Below are 22,735 nucleotides of genomic sequence, written 5' to 3'. Positions count from 1 at the left end.
CAGGTCCTCTTCTGTTGACCTGGAACCTAACAATGATAGTAAGTGCTAGAGCAGAGGGGTGACTGGTGCAGTATAGTATGTGTCAGCTCTTCTGTGCTCAAGGCTCTTACATCCTCCCCTGCTTCGCGCTCCACTTAGCTCTGGATCCTGACAAGTGCCGAAGAAGCACCGGTGTGCTGCAGGGAGGAGTCAGGAAAGATTATGGCTTTCTATGGTTGACACAAGGGGCGTCCAGAATAATTAGGTGGCTCTATCATTATTAGTGGGCCCTGGAGGGGCTCCAGCATTATTGGGGGTTCTGGTAGATTTCCAGTATCATCAGGCAGCCCCGAGGGTCTCCAGTATTATTCAGGGTTTCTGAGGGGTCTTCAGTATGTGAGGGGTCTTCAGTAATGTTATTGTCTGTTCTGGGGTCTCTATTATTATAATGCTCTGAGGTCTCCAGTATTTGTCTGCTCTGCGGGGTTCTCCATTATTATAATTTACCTGCTATGGGGCCTTTATTATTAATATCCTGTATTAGTTATTGTCTAAATTTGTTTTTTGGGATTGTGTTTTTATTGCTGTACTGTGGTATGTATTATTTTTGTGTTGTATTGTCGTTGTTGGAGATGTATGGTTTACACTTCGGTCCAACTGAAGTCAATGGAGCGCGGGGTGAGTTTTGCTGTGGGGCTTCCACTATGGCCTCGTGTACCCGGCCGTATAAGTGTGCCGTGAGCTAGCCCCACAATCTGCACACACAGTTACAGTTGAGTGCATACACCTTCCCTTACCACACCTCCACCAAGACGATTGACCCGACTATCCATCAGGTCCTATTCCTGCCCCCTACTTGCCTATAGCAGGAAGGCCAACATTTACCACACGCATAACTATTGTCCCCAAATACTTTCCTTCCTGGGACAGAAATAGTTTTAGGTATATTTAGTCCAAGAAAAAAAATAAATTCAAGATAGAAGCTGAGAATAGGAAGAAGGTGTCAAATATTATTTATTTAGAAACCAATGAATCAAACCTGAACTGTAGCCCGAGTATTCGAGTATACGGCACCATTGCACATAAATTTAATCTGCATATTTCTAAAAAAAAAAATGGGCTTTAAAAAGAAAATGTGGCATCTCCCTACAAGGACTGATGGGGCACTGCGCTGGATACAGAGCCTCCTGCTTCCCTGGGTGTAACATACAGACATGTCACAATACCGCCATCTAGTGGCAAGAATTAGGTAGTGTTATTCTTGGATTGTACCATCACAGCGCGGCTCTTAAAGCATTGTATTTTTTATGAGGAAATCTTTTTCTTTCATAGGAAAAACCCTTTAGTAGCCAAAGGGGCTTAGATTATCAGGGTACAGGTTTATCTACACTTTTTTTAGTTTCTGGATCTTCTACAGGGTGAGCCATTTATATGGATGCACCTAAATAAAATGAGAATGATTGGTGATATGAACTTCCTATTTGTGGCACATTAGTATATGGGAGGGGGGAAACTTTTCAAGATGGGTGTTGACCATTGACCAACTTTTTTTTTTACTAAATGGGAAGAAGGTCATGTAACACATCAAACTTATTGGGAATTTCACAAGACATGGTGTGCTTGGTTAATGTAACTTTATTCTTTCATGAGTTACCGTGTATACTCGAGTATATAGCCAGCTGCACCCTTGTATATAGCCAGCAGCACCCTTGTATATAGCCAGCTAGTGCCCCCTAGTATGTAGCCAGCGCCTGCCCTTCAGTATGTAGCCAGCGCCTGCCCTTCAGTATGTAGCCAGCGCCTGCCCTTCAGTATGTAGCCAGCGCCTGCCCTTCAGTATGTAGCCAGCGCCTGCCCTTCAGTATGTAGCCAGCGCCTGCCCTTCAGTATGTAGCCAGCGCCTGCCCTTCAGTATGTAGCCAGCGCCTGCCCTTCAGTATGTAGCCAGCGCCTGCCCTTCAGTATGTAGCCAGCGCCTGCCCTTCAGTATGTAGCCAGCGCCTGCCCTTCAGTATGTAGCCAGCGCCTGCCCTTCAGTATGTAGCCAGCGCCTGCCCTTCAGTATGTAGCCAGCGCCTGCCCTTCAGTATGTAGCCAGCGCCTGCCCTTCAGTATGTAGCCAGCGCCTGCCCTTCAGTATGTAGCCAGCGCCTGCCCTTCAGTATGTAGCCAGCGCCTGCCCTTCAGTATGTAGCCAGCGCCTGCCCTTCAGTATGTAGCCAGCGCCTGCCCTTCAGTATGTAGCCAGCGCCTGCCCTTCAGTATGTAGCCAGCGCCTGCCCTTCAGTATGTAGCCAGCGCCTGCCCTTCAGTATGTAGCCAGCGCCTGCCCTTCAGTATGTAGCCAGCGCCTGCCCTTCAGTATGTAGCCAGCGCCTGCCCTTCAGTATGTAGCCAGCGCCTGCCCTTCAGTATGTAGCCAGCGCCTGCCCTTCAGTATGTAGCCAGCGCCTGCCCTTCAGTATGTAGCCAGCGCCTGCCCTTCAGTATGTAGCCAGCGCCTGCCCTTCAGTATGTAGCCAGCGCCTGCCCTTCAGTATGTAGCCAGCGCCTGCCCTTCAGTATGTAGCCAGCGCCTGCCCTTCAGTATGTAGCCAGCGCCTGCCCTTCAGTATGTAGCCAGCGCCTACCCTTCAGTATGTAGCCAGCGCCTACCCTTCAGTATGTAGCCAGCGCCTACCCTTCAGTATGTAGCCAGGGCCTACCCTTCAGTATGTAGCCAGCGCCTACCCTTCAGTATGTAGCCAGCGCCTACCCTTCAGTATGTAGCCAGCGCCTACCCTTCAGTATGTAGCCAGCGCCTACCCTTCAGTATGTAGCCAGCGCCTACCCTTCAGTATGTAGCCAGCGCCTACCCTTCAGTATGTAGCCAGCGCCTACCCTTCAGTATGTAGCCAGCGCCTACCCTTCAGTATGTAGCCAGCGCCTACCCTTCAGTATGTAGCCAGCGCCTACCCTTCAGTATGTAGCCAGCGCCTACCCTTCAGTATGTAGCCAGCGCCTACCCTTCAGTATGTAGCCAGCGCCTACCCTTCAGTATGTAGCCAGCGCCTACCCTTCAGTATGTAGCCAGCGCCTACCCTTCAGTATGTAGCCAGCGCCTACCCTTCAGTATGTAGCCAGCGCCTACCCTTCAGTATGTAGCCAGCGCCTACCCTTCAGTATGTAGCCAGCGCCTACCCTTCAGTATGTAGCCAGCGCCTACCCTTCAGTATGTAGCCAGCGCCTACCCTTCAGTATGTAGCCAGCGCCTACCCTTCAGTATGTAGCCAGCGCCTACCCTTCAGTATGTAGCCAGCGCCTACCCTTCAGTATGTAGCCAGCGCCTACCCTTCAGTATGTAGCCAGCGCCTACCCTTCAGTATGTAGCCAGCGCCTACCCTTCAGTATGTAGCCAGCGCCTACCCTTCAGTATGTAGCCAGCGCCTACCCTTCAGTATGTAGCCAGCGCCTACCCTTCAGTATGTAGCCAGCGCCTACCCTTCAGTATGTAGCCAGCGCCTACCCTTCAGTATGTAGCCAGCGCCTACCCTTCAGTATGTAGCCAGTGCCTACCCTTCAGTATGTAGCCAGCGCCTACCCTTCAGTATGTAGCCAGTGCCTACCCTTCAGTATGTAGCCAGTGCCTACCCTTCAGTATGTAGCCAGTGCCTACCCTTCAGTATGTAGCCAGTGCCTACCCTTCAGTATATAGCTAGTGCTTGCCCCCCCTTCCGTATATAGCCTACAGCCGCCTACCCAGACTTAAAAAAACGCAAAAACAACGTTCCCCACAGGTCCTCTTCTATCTTCAGCTCCGGCTCAATCTTCGGCTCCACGCGTGTTCCCGTCGCACACACCATGATGTCAGGCACATCATTAGTCGATGGTGGCATACACATTATGCTTCGGCAAGCAACTGGTGTCATAGTGTGTACGACACAGCTGCAGAGGACCTGAAGATGGAGCCAGAGCTAAAGATCAAAGAGGACCTAAGGGGGGGGGGGGGGGGGGTTGTCGGAAAGTTGAATATGGAGGTTTTTTTCATTGACTGGAGTATAAGCTCGAGTGTATGTGGTATTTACAAGTTTCTCTTTGTTTACAGCAGAGGTTACACGTTAGGAGCGGATAGAAATTGTGTTGATGTCTGGTGAACGAAGCGCCCAGGTCACCTGCAGCAGATTGACCCTACGAAACCACACAACTCACTTTCTACAGTTGGCAAACTTTGTGAAACAGGTTCAGAGTTGGATTTGCCAAAATGTGGACTTGTGAAAACTGTCACATAGGAACAAATATCAGTGGCTGTCCCAGCTTCATTCAGCAAGAGCCCACAGCGCTTGCCGCACGTTACTGGAGAGTGGCATCAGTAGTTACTGACAAACGGCACCCTTACAAAATCCAGCTGCTGCAGTTTCTCAACGAGGATGACCCGGATTGAGGCACTGAATTTGCAGAATGGGCAATACAAAAATTGCAACAGGACCTTCAGTTTACACAGAACATTATATTCAGCGATGTGTGTCAGGAGTAGGAGAAGAGGGAGCAGAGGGGTGGCATTGACACAACAATGGCCAGCACATTGTACACATTTTATAAGTTGTCATAAACTTGTTAGTAACTCATTAAAAAATAAAGTAACATTAAAACCAAGCATTATTGTTTTTCTTGTGAAATGCTCAATAGGTTTGAAGTGTTACATGTGCCACAAACAGGAAGTTGATTTCACCAACCATTCCCATTTTATCTAGATGTATCCATATATATATATGGCCTACCCTGTAACAGCATCTGACAGATAGAAAAAGAGAGATGAGACCGATCAGAGATGATGAGAACCATGAGATGCATATAACACACAGTGACACACTTCTGCTCTGCTACATCTGAGCTAGAATACAGACAGAGTGCCCCCCCTCCCCTGGGTAAAGACCTTATCTGTAGCTTGTAGAGCAATTTGATGCTGTTTACCAGCAGGAAGTGTCTCAGCTAGCCTTGAAATGGAGCGGCAAGGTGCTGGAGGCAGATAGGAGAAGCTATTTATGAGAATAATCTGCCCTGTCCGACCCAAGAAGATAGAAGATTTACATTCCGATCCCGAAATTTTATACACCAGGACTGATAGAGACAGGTTGGAATGGTGCATTAGAGAATGAGTTATTTTGTTATCCTGAATATATTTAAGAATCTTAAAGAACCCGTAAAGCTACCCTGGAGACAGAGGGGTCACAGGTTCCACTTTAGCTAATAATAAGACCCATATTCACCAATGTCACCAGGGTAGCCAGCTTTTCCAGTACTAACAGGAAAGGCAGGAATCATCTTCTCCAGCACAGTCAGGGTGCCCAGGAGCCGTCTTCTTCAGCACCACAGGAATACCAAGGAGTCCTCTTCTCCAGAACCATCAAGCCACGAAGAAAACATCTTCTTCAGAAGTACCTAGCAGTCATCGTCTCCAGAACCAGCAGGATATAAAGGAGCAATCTTCTCCAGTATCATCAGGACACCCAGGTGCCATTTTCTCCATTCTCATTAGGACACCCAGGAGCCATTTTCTCTAGCACCGCCAAGATACCCAGGAACCATTTCCTTTAGCACCCCCGGGATATCCAGGAGCCATGTTCTCCAGCACTGCCAGGATATCCAGGAGCCAGTTTCTCCAGCACTGCAAGGATACCCAGGAGCTGCCTTCTTCAGCACCGCAGGAATACCCAGGAGTCATCTTCTCCAGAATCACCAAGATACAAAGGAGCCTTTTTCTTCAGCACCGCAGGAATAACTAGGAGTCATCTTCTCCAGAAACACCAGGATACACAGGAACCATCAAGAACTACTGGGGTGTTTGATCCCTAGGGGTGGTCTGTTCACTCAAGCAATACACTGCATTACTACTGCTCCTCCAGAGGCAGGCTGTAATAGGAAATGTCAACAGGAAGCCACAGATGCCTCACAGAGGTTTTAATGGCTATGCCCATAAGTCACTGCTGCCGTCACTTTGCCAGCCCCGTTAATGGCAGCAAATGGTAAGTGTAAAAGTAGTAGAATGGTAACAGAAGCACTGGATGTGCAAAAAAGTATATAATGCAATTAAAAATGAGTATAAGATATGGAAAATAGATGTGTAGAAAAATAATGTTAGGCATCAGGTGAAAATGTTAAAAGAAATTTCAGAGATTTCGTGGTTAGAAATTGATGTAAAATGTGCCAAAATTTGAAGATATGTGGCAAAAAAGGCTGTATCTATTTTTTTCCAGACAAGATTGACAAGTGGGTGTGGTTAAAGAGAAAGGGGAGTGGCTTAGTGTGGAGGAATGTAATTTGAAATGCATCATTTTGTGGAAAATTGTTGGCACAAATTTGGTTATTATATGTAAACCCATAGACAGGCAGGCAACGTACGAGATTCAGAATATATGTTTTTACCACTATAAACATAGGAGGACATTTATCACGGCTTCTATGCCGGAAAACCATTGTAGGTGCCCTGAAATAATTCGCAATTGTTAGTGGAGCACCAGCAAAGCTTCACATCATCTCCATGCCAAAGCGGGAAGGAGGGGTGTGAATGGGGCGCAGCTGGTGGCAGAATGGGGCGGCACAGGGCGCTACAATTAGAGACATTGCGCAGCTCGGCAGCCAGATACATTGAGACACCGTCCTTCCCAGAACTCCCTCTTTCATGTGAAATCTCACACATTTACCTACCTATAATAAAAATCTTCCCCAAAGACAGGCAAATATGACTCTTTTCACCTTATTTTCACATGAGATGAGTCAAGTTTAGTGGTTGCAGAGATAGGGTCATTTCAGTAGCCCCTATCTTCTGTTCTATAGCACCTACAAACCAGCTTTTTGTGTCATATTAAAGATAATAAAGTCATATTTCAGACCTTATGGCTTTGTTAGCTTGAGAACTAGATACAGAGCCAGCTAAATGCTTATTTGGAAATGCAAACTGCAGATACAGATCCAGTTCCTTTGGTTACTGCCAGTATGTCCAGTTCTGGAGCTTACATAAGACCATAAGTCATATGGAAGAGCCATATTTGCCAGACTTCTGGGGATTGACCCTTGCTGTAGCTTATAGGCTTATAAGCTTACAGGCTAAGCTTTTCCTACTTGTTTAATTGGTAAAAATTATTTTATGGGGTTCTATTCTTATAGGGTCTTATCTGATCAACTTCCCAACTTCTGATCAGCTGATCAATGTGGGTCCAATATATAAAACCTATAGGCAGATGGCTGCCAACAATATGGATATTCAGGAGACACGTTTTACCAGATGGGGTCCATTCCAAAGAACAAAGGACTTGTAGTATAACACATGGTCCCACTGAGTCATGTCTGCGATGTTAACACCAATATAGACCTGCTGTAACCTACCTGGCGTGTCCAGGATCACATGACATGTACCTACCTTACTGATTTCAGCAGCCTGCTTCTGGATACTTTCCTCCAGGTCTTTGGCTCGCTTTTTGTGGAATGGAATACTCTGGCTTTGGATCACAAATACAATTTCTTCCAGTTCTATAATAGTAGAAGATGGATCATTTACAAATGCGGCAGAAAATGACTGAAAGTGTTTTACAGAAAGAAAGAAATCGCTGCTTTTCATACTCAGGACAAAACACTGACAGTAGTTCTAAGATATTATGAAAGAAAATTGCAGGGAGTCCATTGCCGGGTCACTGTGACAGACCCCTAATATGTTGGACGGTGTCAGGTAAGGAACACAGGGCCACATTTATCACTTGTTTTTTCTGTTGTTTTTGCGCCTTTTCGTTTAGGCGCACCGTTTTTGCGCCATTTTTGCGATTAAACATCAAATTAGCCGCGCAGCAAAAATAACCACCTTTCCCTCATCTATCGTTCAGTTCCAGATGTTTTGTTGCGCCTAATGATATTCATCATGTGCGACTTTTGCATTTAGGCGCAAAAACGGGCGCAAAAACACTCCAGCCCGAAGGTGGCGTTATCTGAGAAGAAAGCACTGAGCCCCTTTGCAGAAGAGCTCATTTCTAGCAGCAGAGCTCAGCCAGACACTGGAACATATAATAGATACATTAGATACATTACAGACACTGGAACATATAATAGATACATTAGATACATTACAGACAGGTAACAAGTGTCCCCCATATAATTCTGCACAGTGTCTGAGGGGGATACTGTGCAGAATTACAGGGGTGCAGCAGGAGACCAGCACTGGGGGATCCCCTCCAGGAGAAGCCCCTGCTGAGGAGGTCACTGGGTGCTGGGTGTCACACACCTGGGTGCTGCTGTGAGTGTTATCTTCATTCTGGGATGTGGGAGAAGCAGAGAGGAGCTTGTAGCAGGATCACATGTAAGTGCCCGAATCTAACATTGCGCCTAAACTGCGCATAAACTGTGTTAAAGTAAAGTGATTAATAAGAGGCAGAAAATATACTTATCACAGATGGTTGTAGCTTGTGATAATTCTGGCAAAACAGTGCGCCAGAATTTAGGCGCAACTACTACACTTAGGCGCACAGAAGTGATAAATGTGGCCCCATGTCTGCAAACAGCAGCATGAAGAATTAACATCATGTTAAGGGTCAACTCCAGAGGCAACTTTATACTGATCTATGAAATCTATAGCAACACTGCCACCTAATGCCTGGAAGTGGGAACTGCATCTCATCCACAAATATATTTCATCATGCTATGCAAAATCAGCTCCTCCTGCTCTATAACATGCTGCCTGCAGATAAGACACTATGGGGGACATTAATCATAGTCTGTTAGACTGTTTTGAGCGTTTTTTAGCGCAAAAATCTGGCGCATCGCAAAGTTTGGCACTTAGTGGTTTTGAGTCCCTGCGCCTTATCTGACATAGTGAGAGCCTCCTATACAGATGTTTGCATGGGATCTCTCACAAATTTGCGCCTAAAAAGGCGCAAAATAGGCGCAAAAATGCACCACCTACTCTGAGCAGGTGCACTTCCAAAAAAAATCACTTTACATTACTAAAAACATAAATTTTAGGTTCCAAAATGAAAAATTCCCTCTATGCAACATGGAAAATACTTGGGAGCCGTTTTAAAATGTAAAATTTCTCCAGTAACGACTTCATCATTGTCTATGGGATCATCTCTGGGAGTGATTATTGTCTTATTGTACAGATCTGAGAATATTATCAGTCTCCATTTACTGTACATTATAATAAAAAAGGCAAAGACTCGTTTCAGCAAGAATTTTTTTTTTTTTTACATCCCTGTCACTTTTAGTCCCTGCAGTTACATCACAATGATAGTTTTTGTGCAGAGATGAAGCCCTGAACTTTCTGTCACATTTTCTCAGTCTCCTTTCATTATTGCTCACAAATGAGATCTAACAATTTGAGACAAATTTGGCGCAAATGAATCAGACATGAAACAAATCCAAAACGCATTTACTAAGGCAGAACCAGGTCATTCATAGATCTCAAGCCAAAAAAAACAAACAAACCAGGTGCAAAAATAGGCAAAGCTGAGACCCACTATGATTAATGTCCCCCTATATCCAATCTGCTATAGACTAACAATCAAATTTACTAAATGTCCGATCTGCAGATACCATATTGTAGAGCAGGAGCAGCCGAGTAGATTGTACATAGCAATTTATCTGCAGTAAGCATGTTATAGAGCAGGAGAAGCTGTTATAGAACAGAAGAAGCTGTCCTATCTACAGGCAGCATGTTACAGAGCAGCAAGAGCTACGGCTATTGTACATATTGTCATATCTATCAGCAGTAATTAATAGAGCAGGCGGAGCAAAGCAAAATGGACAGTGTCTTATCTGCAAGGCAGCATGCTATAGATTAGCAGATTAATCTTTAGCTTTATTGGAAAATTCATTCACAGGATCACAGTCTGCAAACAGCAGCATGAAGAATTAACATCATTTTAAGGGTCAACTCCAGAAGAAACTTTATTCTCATCTAAGAAATCTATAGCAACACTGCCACCTAGTGCATGGAATTGGGAACTGCATCTCATCCCCATATATATTGAATTATGCTATGTAGAATCTGCCCAGCCACTCCTGCTCTATAACATGCTGCCTGCAGATAAGACACTACATGCAATCTGCTCAGCTCCTCTTGCTCTATAACACTATATACAATCTTCTCAGCTCCTTTTGCTCTATAATATGCTGCCTGCAGATAGGACACTATGTACAATCTGCTCAGCTCCTCCTGCTCTATAGCATTCTATCTGCAGTTAGGACACTATATAGATGCAGATGACATTGACACCAAGTTCGATGTGATTGGTAGATTTTCCCTGCATCACACTCTGACCCGGAAGACTCAGTGGTGTCAGTCCAGACTCCGGCAGAATGCAGAAACGTGGCCAAAGGTAAGTAACTTTTTTTTTTTTAATAGAAAAACATAAGACGACAAGAACGGGCACAGTATGGAAAATTAATTGGGGGTACTGTGGCCTCTTCTGTATAAAATGATACTATTTTTTTCCATATGTGCTTTCTATAAACTGTACAATAAATTCATATAAATTTACAATTTACAGAGGACTATATGTAAATGAATAATTGGCACGGGAATATATAAATAATCATAATAGGGCGTTCTATGTGGGGATTATTTCTATAAAATAGCTGATAAGGGAGTACCAAATATTAAGATAATAATTGAGGAAAGCTTTAAATAAAACATATTTCATTTATAGGGATCTTGTATAAAAAAAAATTAGGGGAGGCATTACATTGGTAAAATAATTATTTTTAGGGGGTTATATAGGCACTGTGACTATACTGGCTTCTACAGTGGGGGCACAGTGACTATACTGGCTACTACAGTGGGGGCACAGTGACTATACTGGCTACTACAGTGGGGGCACAGTGACTATACTGGCTACTACAGTGGGGGCACAGTGACTATACTGGCTACTACAGTGGGGGCACTGTGACTATACTGGCTACTACAGTGGGGGCACTGTGACTATACTGGCTACTACAGTGGGGGCACTGTGACTATACTGGCTACTACAGTGGGGGCACAGTGACTATACTGGCTACTACAGTGGGGGCACAGTGACTATACTGGCTACTACAGTGGGGGCACAGTGACTATACTGGCTACTACAGTGGGGGCACAGTGACTATACTGGTTACTACAGTGGGGGCACAGTGACTATACTGGCTACTACAGTGGGGGCATAGTGACTATACTGGCTACTACGGCGGGGGCACTGACTATACTGGCTACTACGGTGGGGGCACTGTGACTATACTGGCTACTACGGTGGGGGCACTGTGACTATACTGGCTACTACAGTGGGGGCATAGTGACTATACTGGCTACTACGGCGGGGGCACTGACTATACTGGCTACTACGGTGGGGGCACTGTGAATCAATTGGCTACATTGAGGCCATTGTGACTATATTGGCTGCTGTGGAAGCACTGTGACTATATTTGCTACTGTGAAAAACCTGTGACTATTTTGGCTACAGTTCGGGCACCGTAGCTATAGGCAACAGTGAGACACTGTTACTATATTGGTTACTGTGGTAATACTAACTGTATGTGCCACTGTGGGGGGGCACTGTCACTATACTGGCTACTGTGGGGGCCCTGTGCCTATATCGGCTACTGTGGGGACACTGTGACTATATTGGTTACTTTGGGGGCAATTACTATATTGGCTACTGTGGGGGCACTGTCACTTTAGGCAACTGTGAGGCACTGTGATTATATTGGTTAATGTGGAGGTACTGTGACTAAATTGGCTACTTTGGGGGCACTATGACCATTGGTTACTGTTGGGGCATTGTGACTCAATTGGCTACTGTGACTATATTAACTGATGTGGGGGCACTGTGACTATATTAACTGTGACTATATTGGCTACTGTGGGGGCACTAGTGGAGGCACAATGACTATACAGCTACAACAGTGGAGACACTGGGGCAGATTTACTTACCCGGTCCATTCGCGATCCAGTGGTGCGTTCTGTGTGGAGGATTCGGGTCTTCCGGCGATTCACAAAGGTAGTTTCCCCGATGTCCACTAGGTGTCGCTGCAGCGCTGAATTCCATCGGAGTGCACTGAAGTTCACCAAGCCAGGCCGGGTGCAGGTAAGCGCTTGACGAGCAACACTTTTTTTAAATGTGGCGGTTTTTCCGAAACAGTCGGGATGCCACCCCCCCACCCCCCGATTTCCATCACATGCACGTCGGCGCAGATGTGCCACAATCCGTTTGCGTGCGCCAAAAACCTGGGGCAATTCAGGGAAAAATCGGCGCAAAACGGAAAAATTTGTGTAACCCGCCAGAAAAACGCAATTCGGCCCTTTAGTAAATGACCCCCACTGTGACCATATTAGATACAGGGGGTGCACTGTGACTATATTGGCTACAGTGAGGGTACTGTGACTACATTGGCTATTGTGGAAGAACAGTGACAAATTTGGCAACTGCTGGGGTACTGTGGCTATGAGCAACTGTGTGGCACAAATACTTTATTGGCTACTGTGGGGGGCACTTTATGGTTACTATTGGGGCACTTTTACTATTTGGCTACTATTGGGAATTGTGACTATATTAGCTACTGTGGGAACATTGTTACCATGGGCAAAAATGGTGCACTGTGACTACATTGGTTACTGTGGGAGAACTGTGACTTTATTGGCTACTTTGGGGGCACTATTGGTTACTGCTGGTGCATTGAGACTGAGCAACTACGGGGCACTGTGACTATGTTGACTACTGTGACTATATTGGTTATTGTGGGAGCACTGTAACTATATTGGCCACTGTGGGGGCACCGTGACTATATTGGTTACTGTGGGGGCACTGTGACTATATTGGCTAAGTAGGGGCACTGACTCTATTGACTACTGTGTGGACACTGTATATTGGCTACTACGGGGGAACTGTGACTATATTGGTTACTGTGGGAACACTGACTATATTGGCTATTGTGGGGCACTGTGACTATATTGGCTATTGATGGGGGGCTGTGACTTTATTGACTAAGTAGGGGCACTGACTCTATTGATTACTGTGTGGACACTGTATATTGGCTACTGTTGGGGCACTGTGACAATATTGGTTACTGTGGGGACACTGACTATTTTGGCTATTGAGGGGAACTGTGACTTTATTGGCTAATGTTGGTGCACTGACTCTATTGATTACTGTGTGGACACTGACTATTGGCTACTGTGGGGGCAATGTGACTATATTGGTTACTGTGGGGGCAATGTGACTATATTGGTTACTGTGGGGCCACTTTATGTAGACATGGTAATGTGGGCATCAAGCCAAAAAAGTAAAAATTAGTTTGGGAGCAGAAAGCCACAAAATCTGATAAGGGGCATAAGGGATCTATGAGATAAGCAAATACAGTATTATGGTAGATGGTACAATGCTGTCAGATGCACCACATTAGGGGCATGGCCATAGACCATGTGTGTCCATATACCCGTAAGCCATAGTGTGTTGGTCACTAGAATAAAATATCCATTGTGCAAACGGGGGCACAACAGTCTAAATGTCTTATAACACAAACGTAAAAATGCCAGGAAAAAAAACTTACCCAGAGGCACAGGAGCCAGTGATCTGCTTTCTGGATTCTGTGACAAAAAGAAAAAAAAATAGACATATAAAATGAATAAAGACAAAACAAGCAAATCACACAACACATTATACGTCGTCATACGTCTGACATCACATCAGGGTGACATGTTTTACACCAATTCACATGGAGGCAAAAACCGGACTCATTTTATTACATATTTGCCACATAACTTTAAGCAAAATCTTTGGTAATATCTGAGTTTTACATTTGGATTTTGTTGTGGATCTGTAGAAGATTCTGCCCCTTCGGGGTCATTGTATGGGTGTAGATAATCTACAGTATCCTATGTAAAGGTGCGAAAGGTCTGAGCACTGGGGGGGTCTTTACAGCACCAAATACCTAAAACAGGGGATATCCCTTACTACACAAGGATATGGATAGAAATGGTATGAGGACAAGGAACCTTGTTATTCCTATTGTCTCCTAATATTCAATGCACATTATAAAGCCATTTATAGATGCAGGTTTCTTGTGCTCATAGCCTTCAATTATTGCCAATTATAATTTCACACTCATAGCACTAATACAATATTAATTGTAAGAAGATCACAATGTGAATCCATATTACACCCCAACACAAACCCTTGTCCAAGCACATCCCCTCTATATAAAATACTGTTCCTGTAATATTGAATCCTACCACAAGAGGGCAGACACGTCCCTTTAATCATGAGAAAATAACTCATAAAATTCTTCTATTCCGTTCTATACCATTGAGACACATCAAAGGGAAGCAAAACGTAGACTTCATAGACCGCAACGATTTACTGGAAAATATATTCATGTTAACGATTCCTGCAGCTTTGTGGGCAGCGATATCCCCAGGGGACAAGAGTAACATCTCTCCTCACCATTAATGTTTACTCTGTAGTCCACTGCCCATCCCTCAAATAGTTTCTTATCCGTGTACCCCACCCTCAGGCTCTGTGTGCTTATTCCCCTAAAAATAAGATAGATAGATGTATGGTTTGGATATTGATGATCTATCCATAGTATGGAACATCTATATAAGCTGAGTGGAGCCCCTGATGATCTAATATTGATGGCCTAACCTGTGGATAGATCATCAATTTGGAAAACTCCATGAATATATACACTGCGCAAAAAAAAATAAAGGTAACACAATGGGGAACATTTACTTACCTGTCCTGCGCGATCCCCGAAAGTGCATCTGACTGGAATGCACATCTGCCACAATTCACTAAGATCGTGCGCCGGATATCCTGCATGTGTCGCTTCCCCGCTCAGGTCCGCCGGAGTTAACCATCTTCCTGGTGCATGTAAGTGCATTGTCTTGCGACACAATTTGAAAGTTACATCCCGCGCTCAGTCCGAATCAGTCAGATCGTCCGACGGCCCGCCCCCAGATTTCTGTTGCATGAAAGCCAGCCAAGCTGCGCCAAAATCCGTCCGCGTGCGATGCAATCCCCAGTTAAACACCTGTCACAGCGGCACAAATACCCGAAAACTACGCAAAATCCAACAAAAGTGCAAAACGCGAACCCTTAGTAAATAAGCCCCAATATAATTTCAAGAAAATCAAACATCTGTGAAATAAACTATTCACTTAGGAAGCAGCACTGATTGACAATCAATGTCACAGGCAATTAGCAAGTCACACTTAATAAAGGAGTGGTTCTGCAGGTGGGGACCACAGACCACTTCTCAGTACCAAAGCTTTATGGCTGATATTTTTGTCAATTTTGAGTGCTGGTGGTGCTTTCACACGCATGGTAGCATGAGACGGACTCTACAACCCACACAAGTGGCTCATGTAGCTCATCCAGGATGGCAAATCAATGCGAGCTGTGGCCAGAAGGTCCGCTATGTCTGTTTGGTAGTGCCCACAGGCTGGAGGCACTACCAGGAGACGTGGAGAGTGCCGAAAGGAGGGCAACAACCCAGCAGCAGTACCGCTACCTTCACCTTTGTGCAAGGAGGAACAGGAGGAGCACTGCCAGAGTCCGGTAAAATGACCTGCAGTAGCCACAAATGTGCAGGTGTCTGCACAAACGGTTAGAAACGGTTAGGATGGAATGAGGGGCTGACGTCCACAGATGGGGGTTGTGCTCACAGCCCAACACTGCAGGATGCTTGGCATTTGTCAGGGAACAAATGCCAACAAATGCCAACAATTCAGCACTGGTGCCCTGTGCTTTTCACAGATGAAAGCAGGTTCACACTGAGCACATGTGACAGACGTGACAGAGTCTGGAGACGCTGTGGAGAGTGATCTGCTGCCTGCAACATCCTTCAGAATGACCAGTTTGGCAGTGGGTCAGTAATGGTATAGGGGCTGCACAGCCATCCATGTGCTCGCCAGAGGTAGCCTGACTGTCATTAGGTCCCGGGATGAGACCCTCAGACCCCTTGTGACACCATATGCTGGGTGCGGTTGGCTCCTAAAGCAGGACAATGCTAGACCTCATGTGGCTGGAGTGTGTCAGCAGTTAAAGCAGTTGAAGACATTGAAGCTATGGACTGGCCCGCTCGTTCCCCAGACCTGAGTCCGATTGAGCACATCTGGGACATCATGTCTCGCTCCATCCAGCATTGTCCACCACAGACCCGGGCAAGTGCCGGGGCCCCGGGGTACTGTAGGGGCCCACTCGGGCCCCTGGATCAATTGTACCAGTGTCGCTATATTCTTTCAGATATAGGATGTGTTATTATAGTGTTCCCTGTATTCTGTGCAGTGTATATAATAAGTCTGTAGGTGTCCTGGTCACTTCCTGTAACATCTCCGGTTCTGTGGACCTACAGCAGAAAAAGGGGGCAAGTGGCACCCAAATCAGGGGATGGATGGGAGTCAACATGACACAGAGAAGCCTCTTAGTATATGGGGCACAGCGCAATGAATCACAAAGATGCTAGAAATCCCAGCGACAGATATCAGTCTATAACTGTATGGGCACATGTGTCATTGTATTTCTGCTGCCGGCACACGTCTTCTTATGTATCTCAGCCGGACATAAACAAGAACATATTTTGCTTTGTTTTTTTGGTGCTGTTAGTTTGCGCAACTTTTTTGCGACTTTTTAGGCGCATCTATGGAAGTATAAGTCAATTGTATTTTAATTTGCGCCTAAGTTTTGCTAATTTGCACAAAAATAGGGAGCAAATTAAAAGGAAACATCTGTCTTGCCATATTCTACAATATTCTACTATACACACACACACCGGCAAGCTTCTTAACACCCTGCTGTAGATGCAAAAAAGATTTACGATTACACTTAAAAAGGGTACAAAAAGTAAAAAAGAAAAACAATTTAAAATTAAGGTACATGTCCCCCTAAAACTTGATTACTACAAATTGGACACTATGTAAAATCTGCTTAGCTCCCCCTGTTCTGTAACATGCTGCCTGCAAATAGGACACTACGGACAATCTATTCAGCCCCTCCTGCTGTATAACATGCTGCCTGCAGATAGGACACAATGTACAATCTGCTCAGCTCCTCCTGCTCTATAACATGCTGCCTGCAGATAGGACACTATTTACAAGCTGCTCATGCTTTATAACAAGTTGCCAGCAGAAAGGACACTATGTACACTCCGCTCAGCTCCTCCTGCTCTAAAACATGCTGCCTGCAGTTAGGACACTGTGTACAATCTGCTCAGCTCCTCCTGCTCTATAACATGCTGCATGCAGATAGGACATTGTACACTCTTGCTCATCCCCTCCTGCTCTAAATCATGCTTCCTGCAGACAAGCTCCTCCTGCTCTATAACATCTTCCCTGCAGATAAGACACTGTGTACAACCTGCTTAGCTCATTCTGCTCTATATCATGCTGCCTGCAGATTTCACAGCAGGTGAATGTCATAGGTTTACTATAAAGGTAGCTACTTCCCATGATGACAACAGACACAATAGTCCAGGGAGAAGGCTAATATGCATTTGACTAATAAACTCTACTTACTAAATGACTGTTTCCTTAACCTCAACCTACACAAATCCTTTATATATAATGATTCAGGGTGCAGCACGATTACAATGTATGCTATTATATCCATGCATTCCCTTAAGGAGGAGTAAAACGCTTCATTCTGACAAGTCGCTTTAGAAGAGACTGGAGAGACAATTCCCTCCGTGACTTATCCTGCATTATAGGAAATTACTCGCCTCGCTGAGAACCTGATTGGTGTGAGTGCAGGAGGCGATAGACATCCGTCACTGCCATCTCCAGGTGACACCAGTGCGCCCCTCTCCAAAGGAGACTCAGCCCACAATTACACTTGAATAATAATAAGCCGCTAGGTGACGCTGAGCATTCCATCAATTTCTTCTCATACCCCAATGTTTCTACAACCCTCTAAAGAGATCTCGAGAGCTCTCGACATGCCGAGCGTTCCAACAAAATCTTTTCAGAGATCCTCACATTAATAACGCTTTCTGGGAAGCGGCCACAGTGGAAATGCTATTCATTACCAGAGCGGTCACGGTACAAAATTTAGGTTAAAAAAAATCTATTTTACAAGAAGAGTCATTAAAGGGGTATTCTCATCTGGGCATTGACATTTCATTTCATCAATCTCCCATATACATACAATTCCTCAATTGGATGTCATTAAAAAAACCTAATGTGCCTGTTTGAAGATTATTTGCCATAAATGTAGCCAGTTAGTTAGAAAGGAGATTGCTGTCCTTGGATACGACCACCACTGCTGGTTTATGGCTTTATTTTTTTCGCACAGTTCTTGTTCTCATGCTGCAACCACATTAACAGCCCCCTCAGGTAGGGTATGAAATGTTCTTTCTAGAATTCCCTCTTTTATGTGAAATTTAACCTCTGATGCAGTAGGGGGAGTATAAAGTAGGCTTACAACCTGAGCCTCTCCATAATGCAGCAAACCCCCGTCGCTAACACCCATAATGGGTGCCGTCACTGACCGGGGGTGATAACCATCTAAATGTCACCGGAATAGGGGCGTTTAAATGTCGTCGGCGCATGGGTTGTGCCATCTTCAATTTGTTTGGCACGCCTGGTAATGTCATCGGGGCACACTGATCGTTTACCAAGAACGCAGACCGCTCTTTAGGGCAGCGCAAAATCCCCATATCCTGCAATACTGTAGTATTGAAGTATATGGTGGGTAACCTCATAACCGAAAATAGTGCCCAATATTATACAAATTGATCAAAAGCTCATACAGTCCTTAAAATGGTAGCAATAAAAAACAAAAAATACACCTTATATAGCTCAGAAAACCAAAGTATTAAATAGATTTTAAAAAAATTAAAACCTTTTACAAAAGGTTTTTTTTTTTTTTTTTTTTTTTTTTTAAGGTCTACTAAAACATAATAAAACCTGCATAAATTTGTTATCGACCAAATTAAAATATCATACCAAACCAAAGAATAAATCTGAGGTATTATCTGGAGGGCTCGGTTAAAGTTGTAAAAACAGAGGCCACAAGAAAATGATGCAAATGTATTTTTTTTACCAATTTCACCACATTTGGAATTTTTTTTTCCAGTTTTTCAGTTTACGGCATGGAATATTAAATACCATCACTAGGAAGGACAATTTGTTGCGTAGAAAACAAGCCCTCACACAATTCTGTACACAGAAAATGTAAAAAAGGTATTTTTGAGGGTGGGGAGCACAAAATGGAAACTTAATAATGAAAAAGGCCAGTGGTGTTAAGAGGTTTACCTATAAAAACCAATCCCCTGTCAAGAAAATTAGCAGAGAAGAGTCACTTTTTGCCTGAGGTGAGTTAAGTTTAAAGGCTGCATGGGGAGTGTCACTTCAGATGCTGTTATCCTCCCTTCTTAAGCACCTACAAACATGCTTCTGGTGTCATATTAAAGATAAGAATTTCATCATTCGGGTCTACAGAACCAGAGATACAGCCAGGGAAATACACCGCTTGAAATGTGGCTTGAGATAAATATCCTGTAACCCTTGATTTCATTAACTGCCTGTGTAACTCACAGAAGCAGCAACCTGAAAGATGAAATTCTTATCTTTAATATGACACCAGAAGCATGGTTATATAGGGATTATAGAGGATATGATATGCGCATACGCTCATTCTTCAACCTCTATGTCACTAATTTTGGACAAAAGTGACTCTTTCTAGCTCATTTACTTTGAACTTTGTAGAAGATTTTTTACCGGTGAGATTTCACACAAAAAAGAGGGAATTCTAGAAAGGACATTTCATACCCTACCTGAGGGGGGCAGTAGTGTAATAATATAAAACCTGTAAAAGAAGGCTTTCCTACATGTCCGGGACATTAAGTTGTAGGCCTCATGAGTGCAGCACTGTACCATCATATAATACCATAATAACGGTCACATGTAAAGAGCCCTGCACTGTACAGCCACGGATATATTGCAAAGAATCTGAGGATCTAAAAAAAATATCCAAATTTCTCCAACGCCTCTAAATAATCCCAATTACAGAACAATCTACACAACACAGACGGAGCAGCTGCAGGTTTGATCCCATATGATAGACCTAGAGGCGCAGAAGGTTCCCCTTTGATCCTTCTGTAGCTGCTCTCCCTTAATTGGATCCGTAGATTGGCCCCATGTGACAAAGAGAGGAATCCGACTGTCTCCTCCTAATCCAACTCCAGGTCCCGCTTAGCGTTTAAGGTGAGTTGGGTCTTTTAAAGAAAAACATAATTGACATAGATATTACTCCCTTGAGCCTGTGTATGTAAGAGAGGGGCAGAAAGGCTTCTCCCTAATCCTGGACAGCCGCCAGGAAATCTACCTTTAAAATCCATCAAACGGGAGGAGGCGACGGATATATTTTAACTGCCCTGTGGTCCGATGATAAAATAATACATTTTAGTACCCCACACAAACAGAACATTTTAGATGTCTTTATACATGCCCCACTGATGCCTCTATCCATGGGATTAGAGACAACATTCTTCTAAAAAAGACTTATTGGTGTCCTGTGTTGCAGTCATGTAGGCGGGATCTGCAGTATGTAGTCAGACTACCCCTCCCTCCTCACTGACTGCTAACCAGCTGAAGAGAATTCCCGAGAGAGGGGTGAGGAAGAAGTGAGAGAGACAGTGGCTTAGTCATCATTAATCACTCAGTCAGGAGGGTGAGGGAGCGGGTGAGAGTGACCCTGGCTATGTGAAGAGAATTAAACTTCCTCCTTCCTCAAGAATTCAAGAACTGAGTTAGCAGTGTCAGCCTCAGTGAGGAGGTATCCTCCCAACATATCCTTACAACAGAGGGAAATAAACTTAATGTGAACCTAGCCTTATTAACCTCATTTCTCTGCAGGTAATACAGCATTGCTCATGAGGCTCAGAACCGCTATAGCCAATCAGAAGCTTAGCAATGTTCCATAGCCAGTGTGTTGGGATATGCAGGAGTGCTGAGCCTCCCTATTAATAATAAAGACCAGTGAGCATCATAGGAGGTTCATCGCTGGATCCACCGGATGGAAATGAGCTATGCTTTGTTATGGTTCTGGGGAACCATAGCGGTATGTAATAATTATGTAGGGGTTTCTTCACAGATTCAGCAGCAATTAGAATTTTCTTTCCAGCCCCCACGGTTGCAGAGATATCAGTCCCAGTATTTGACCATTGCATTTACTTTAACATGGCATTTACATCGCATGTGTGTTTACAATACATTAGCGTTTACACTACGCTTACATTTCCATAGCGTTTGCATCCTTATGGCATCACATTTTGTAACATTGCATTTTTGTAAACACAGTGTAAACGCAATGTTAACTTATATTAGCAGAATCTTAACACAATGTATGAACACAGCGCTAACATGAGCATAGATAGAGAGATCACACACTGTCTCACACTAATTGGACAGTATAATAATTATTTATTTTTATAAAGAGATCACACGCTGTCGGACACTGATTGGACAGTATGAGAGAAAAATAGCATAACACACGCCTCCAGCTCCTCCTCTGTAACAGAACACAGATTATAATGGTCAGGTACTGGGACTGATCTCTTCACAACCGTGGGGGCTAGAAATAAAATTCAAAGTGCCCCTGAATGGTATATTAATCACCAATGTTTGAGGTGGTGAAAGGTCCTATAATAAAATAGATATATTTTATCAGAAGAAGATTCTAGAGTAAAAGAAAAAATAAAAACGACTCTGATATTCTTAGGTTTTCACATGGTCTTTTTTGTGCTTGAACTTCTGACTTTCATCACATCTTCCCTTCCATCACTTTAACAGGAGGAGGAGTGGCCTCTCAGAGCCAGACAGATTTATTAGTGATGGAAATGATATGTCGGCTAGAAGCTGGCATCTTCTTCATCTACAGGAGATACACCTAATTCATTAACAGCACCTCTTACTAAATTAAGTGTTATTTTCTCTAGGGCAGAGGAGATCAAAACTAATACAGGAGAGCCAGTCTTTATAAAATATTCCTCAATATTCAGCAACATTCAAATGGGGCAAAAGTGAATTGGTCTTTTATGTGACCACTGTTATGGATGGTAAATAGTGTAACTTTTTAATGAAGCCATCCACCTCAGGCGTATGCTACAACAGGCGGCAAACCAGGGCAGCCCATTTTGGCTGGGAGGAGATGGGCGGGGTGAGTGCTCAGCACCCTTCCCCTCTCCATAGGAGTAGGACGGCTCTCTGCAATATGGGCAGGAATAGGACCTGCTCTATCGCTTGTGGTGTAGGCGCACCCGACTTGGGCACAGTGCAGCGTGAAACCGTGTGCCAACCACTAGGCCTCAATGGGGACTACTCAAGGCCTCTACATTGTATAGGTCTAAGGGATAAATCATACGGTTAGTCTCTGAGTCATGGACATTTAGCGGGGGGATTTCACAAACTAAGCACAGTGTAACATATGGCGCAAGGACCCCCTGCTTCCTCGTGGAATACTAGCACGTACTGTAATCACGAACACAGACGTGCGTTTTACTCATATGTGACCTTTCCAACCTCAAGCCTCACGGGAGATTCAATGAAAGGGGCATGGAAGGACACATGGGAGTTGTTGGGTGTCAAAGTTTCCAGAGCAGACAGTAATAAAACACAGTAATACACTAGCAAATCCCAAATCTACGGAACTTAACTAAGTCCATGGCTGATACGGTACGTTGTTTCGTACTAGAATTCGCTTTACCAGTCATTTCACGTAAAATTGCGATACAACATTGTATAAATATGTAGCTGTATAAACGTAAT

At 44.4% G+C, this 22,735-nt stretch overlaps 1 protein-coding gene across 1 annotated transcript in view; it reads right to left on the bottom strand.

The window, feature by feature from the left end:
- The window catches only part of B3GLCT (beta 3-glucosyltransferase), a 299,257-nt gene that overhangs the window by 174,293 nt on the left and 102,229 nt on the right, over positions 1-22,735 (bottom strand). The window contains exons 3-4 of the mRNA XM_072134376.1: positions 13,522-13,558; positions 7,376-7,485 (exon numbers count right to left, since the gene is read on the bottom strand). Coding sequence (XP_071990477.1) covers positions 7,376-7,485; positions 13,522-13,558 — 147 coding nt within the window. The remainder of the gene's footprint in view (positions 1-7,375; positions 7,486-13,521; positions 13,559-22,735) is intronic.

Source organism: Engystomops pustulosus, chromosome 2 (assembly GCF_040894005.1).
Source record: "Engystomops pustulosus chromosome 2, aEngPut4.maternal, whole genome shotgun sequence".
Classification (NCBI taxonomy): domain Eukaryota; kingdom Metazoa; phylum Chordata; class Amphibia; order Anura; family Leptodactylidae; genus Engystomops; species Engystomops pustulosus.
The sequence above is the reverse complement of the archived record's forward strand: the minus strand, read 5'-3'. Positions and strand labels throughout refer to the sequence as shown.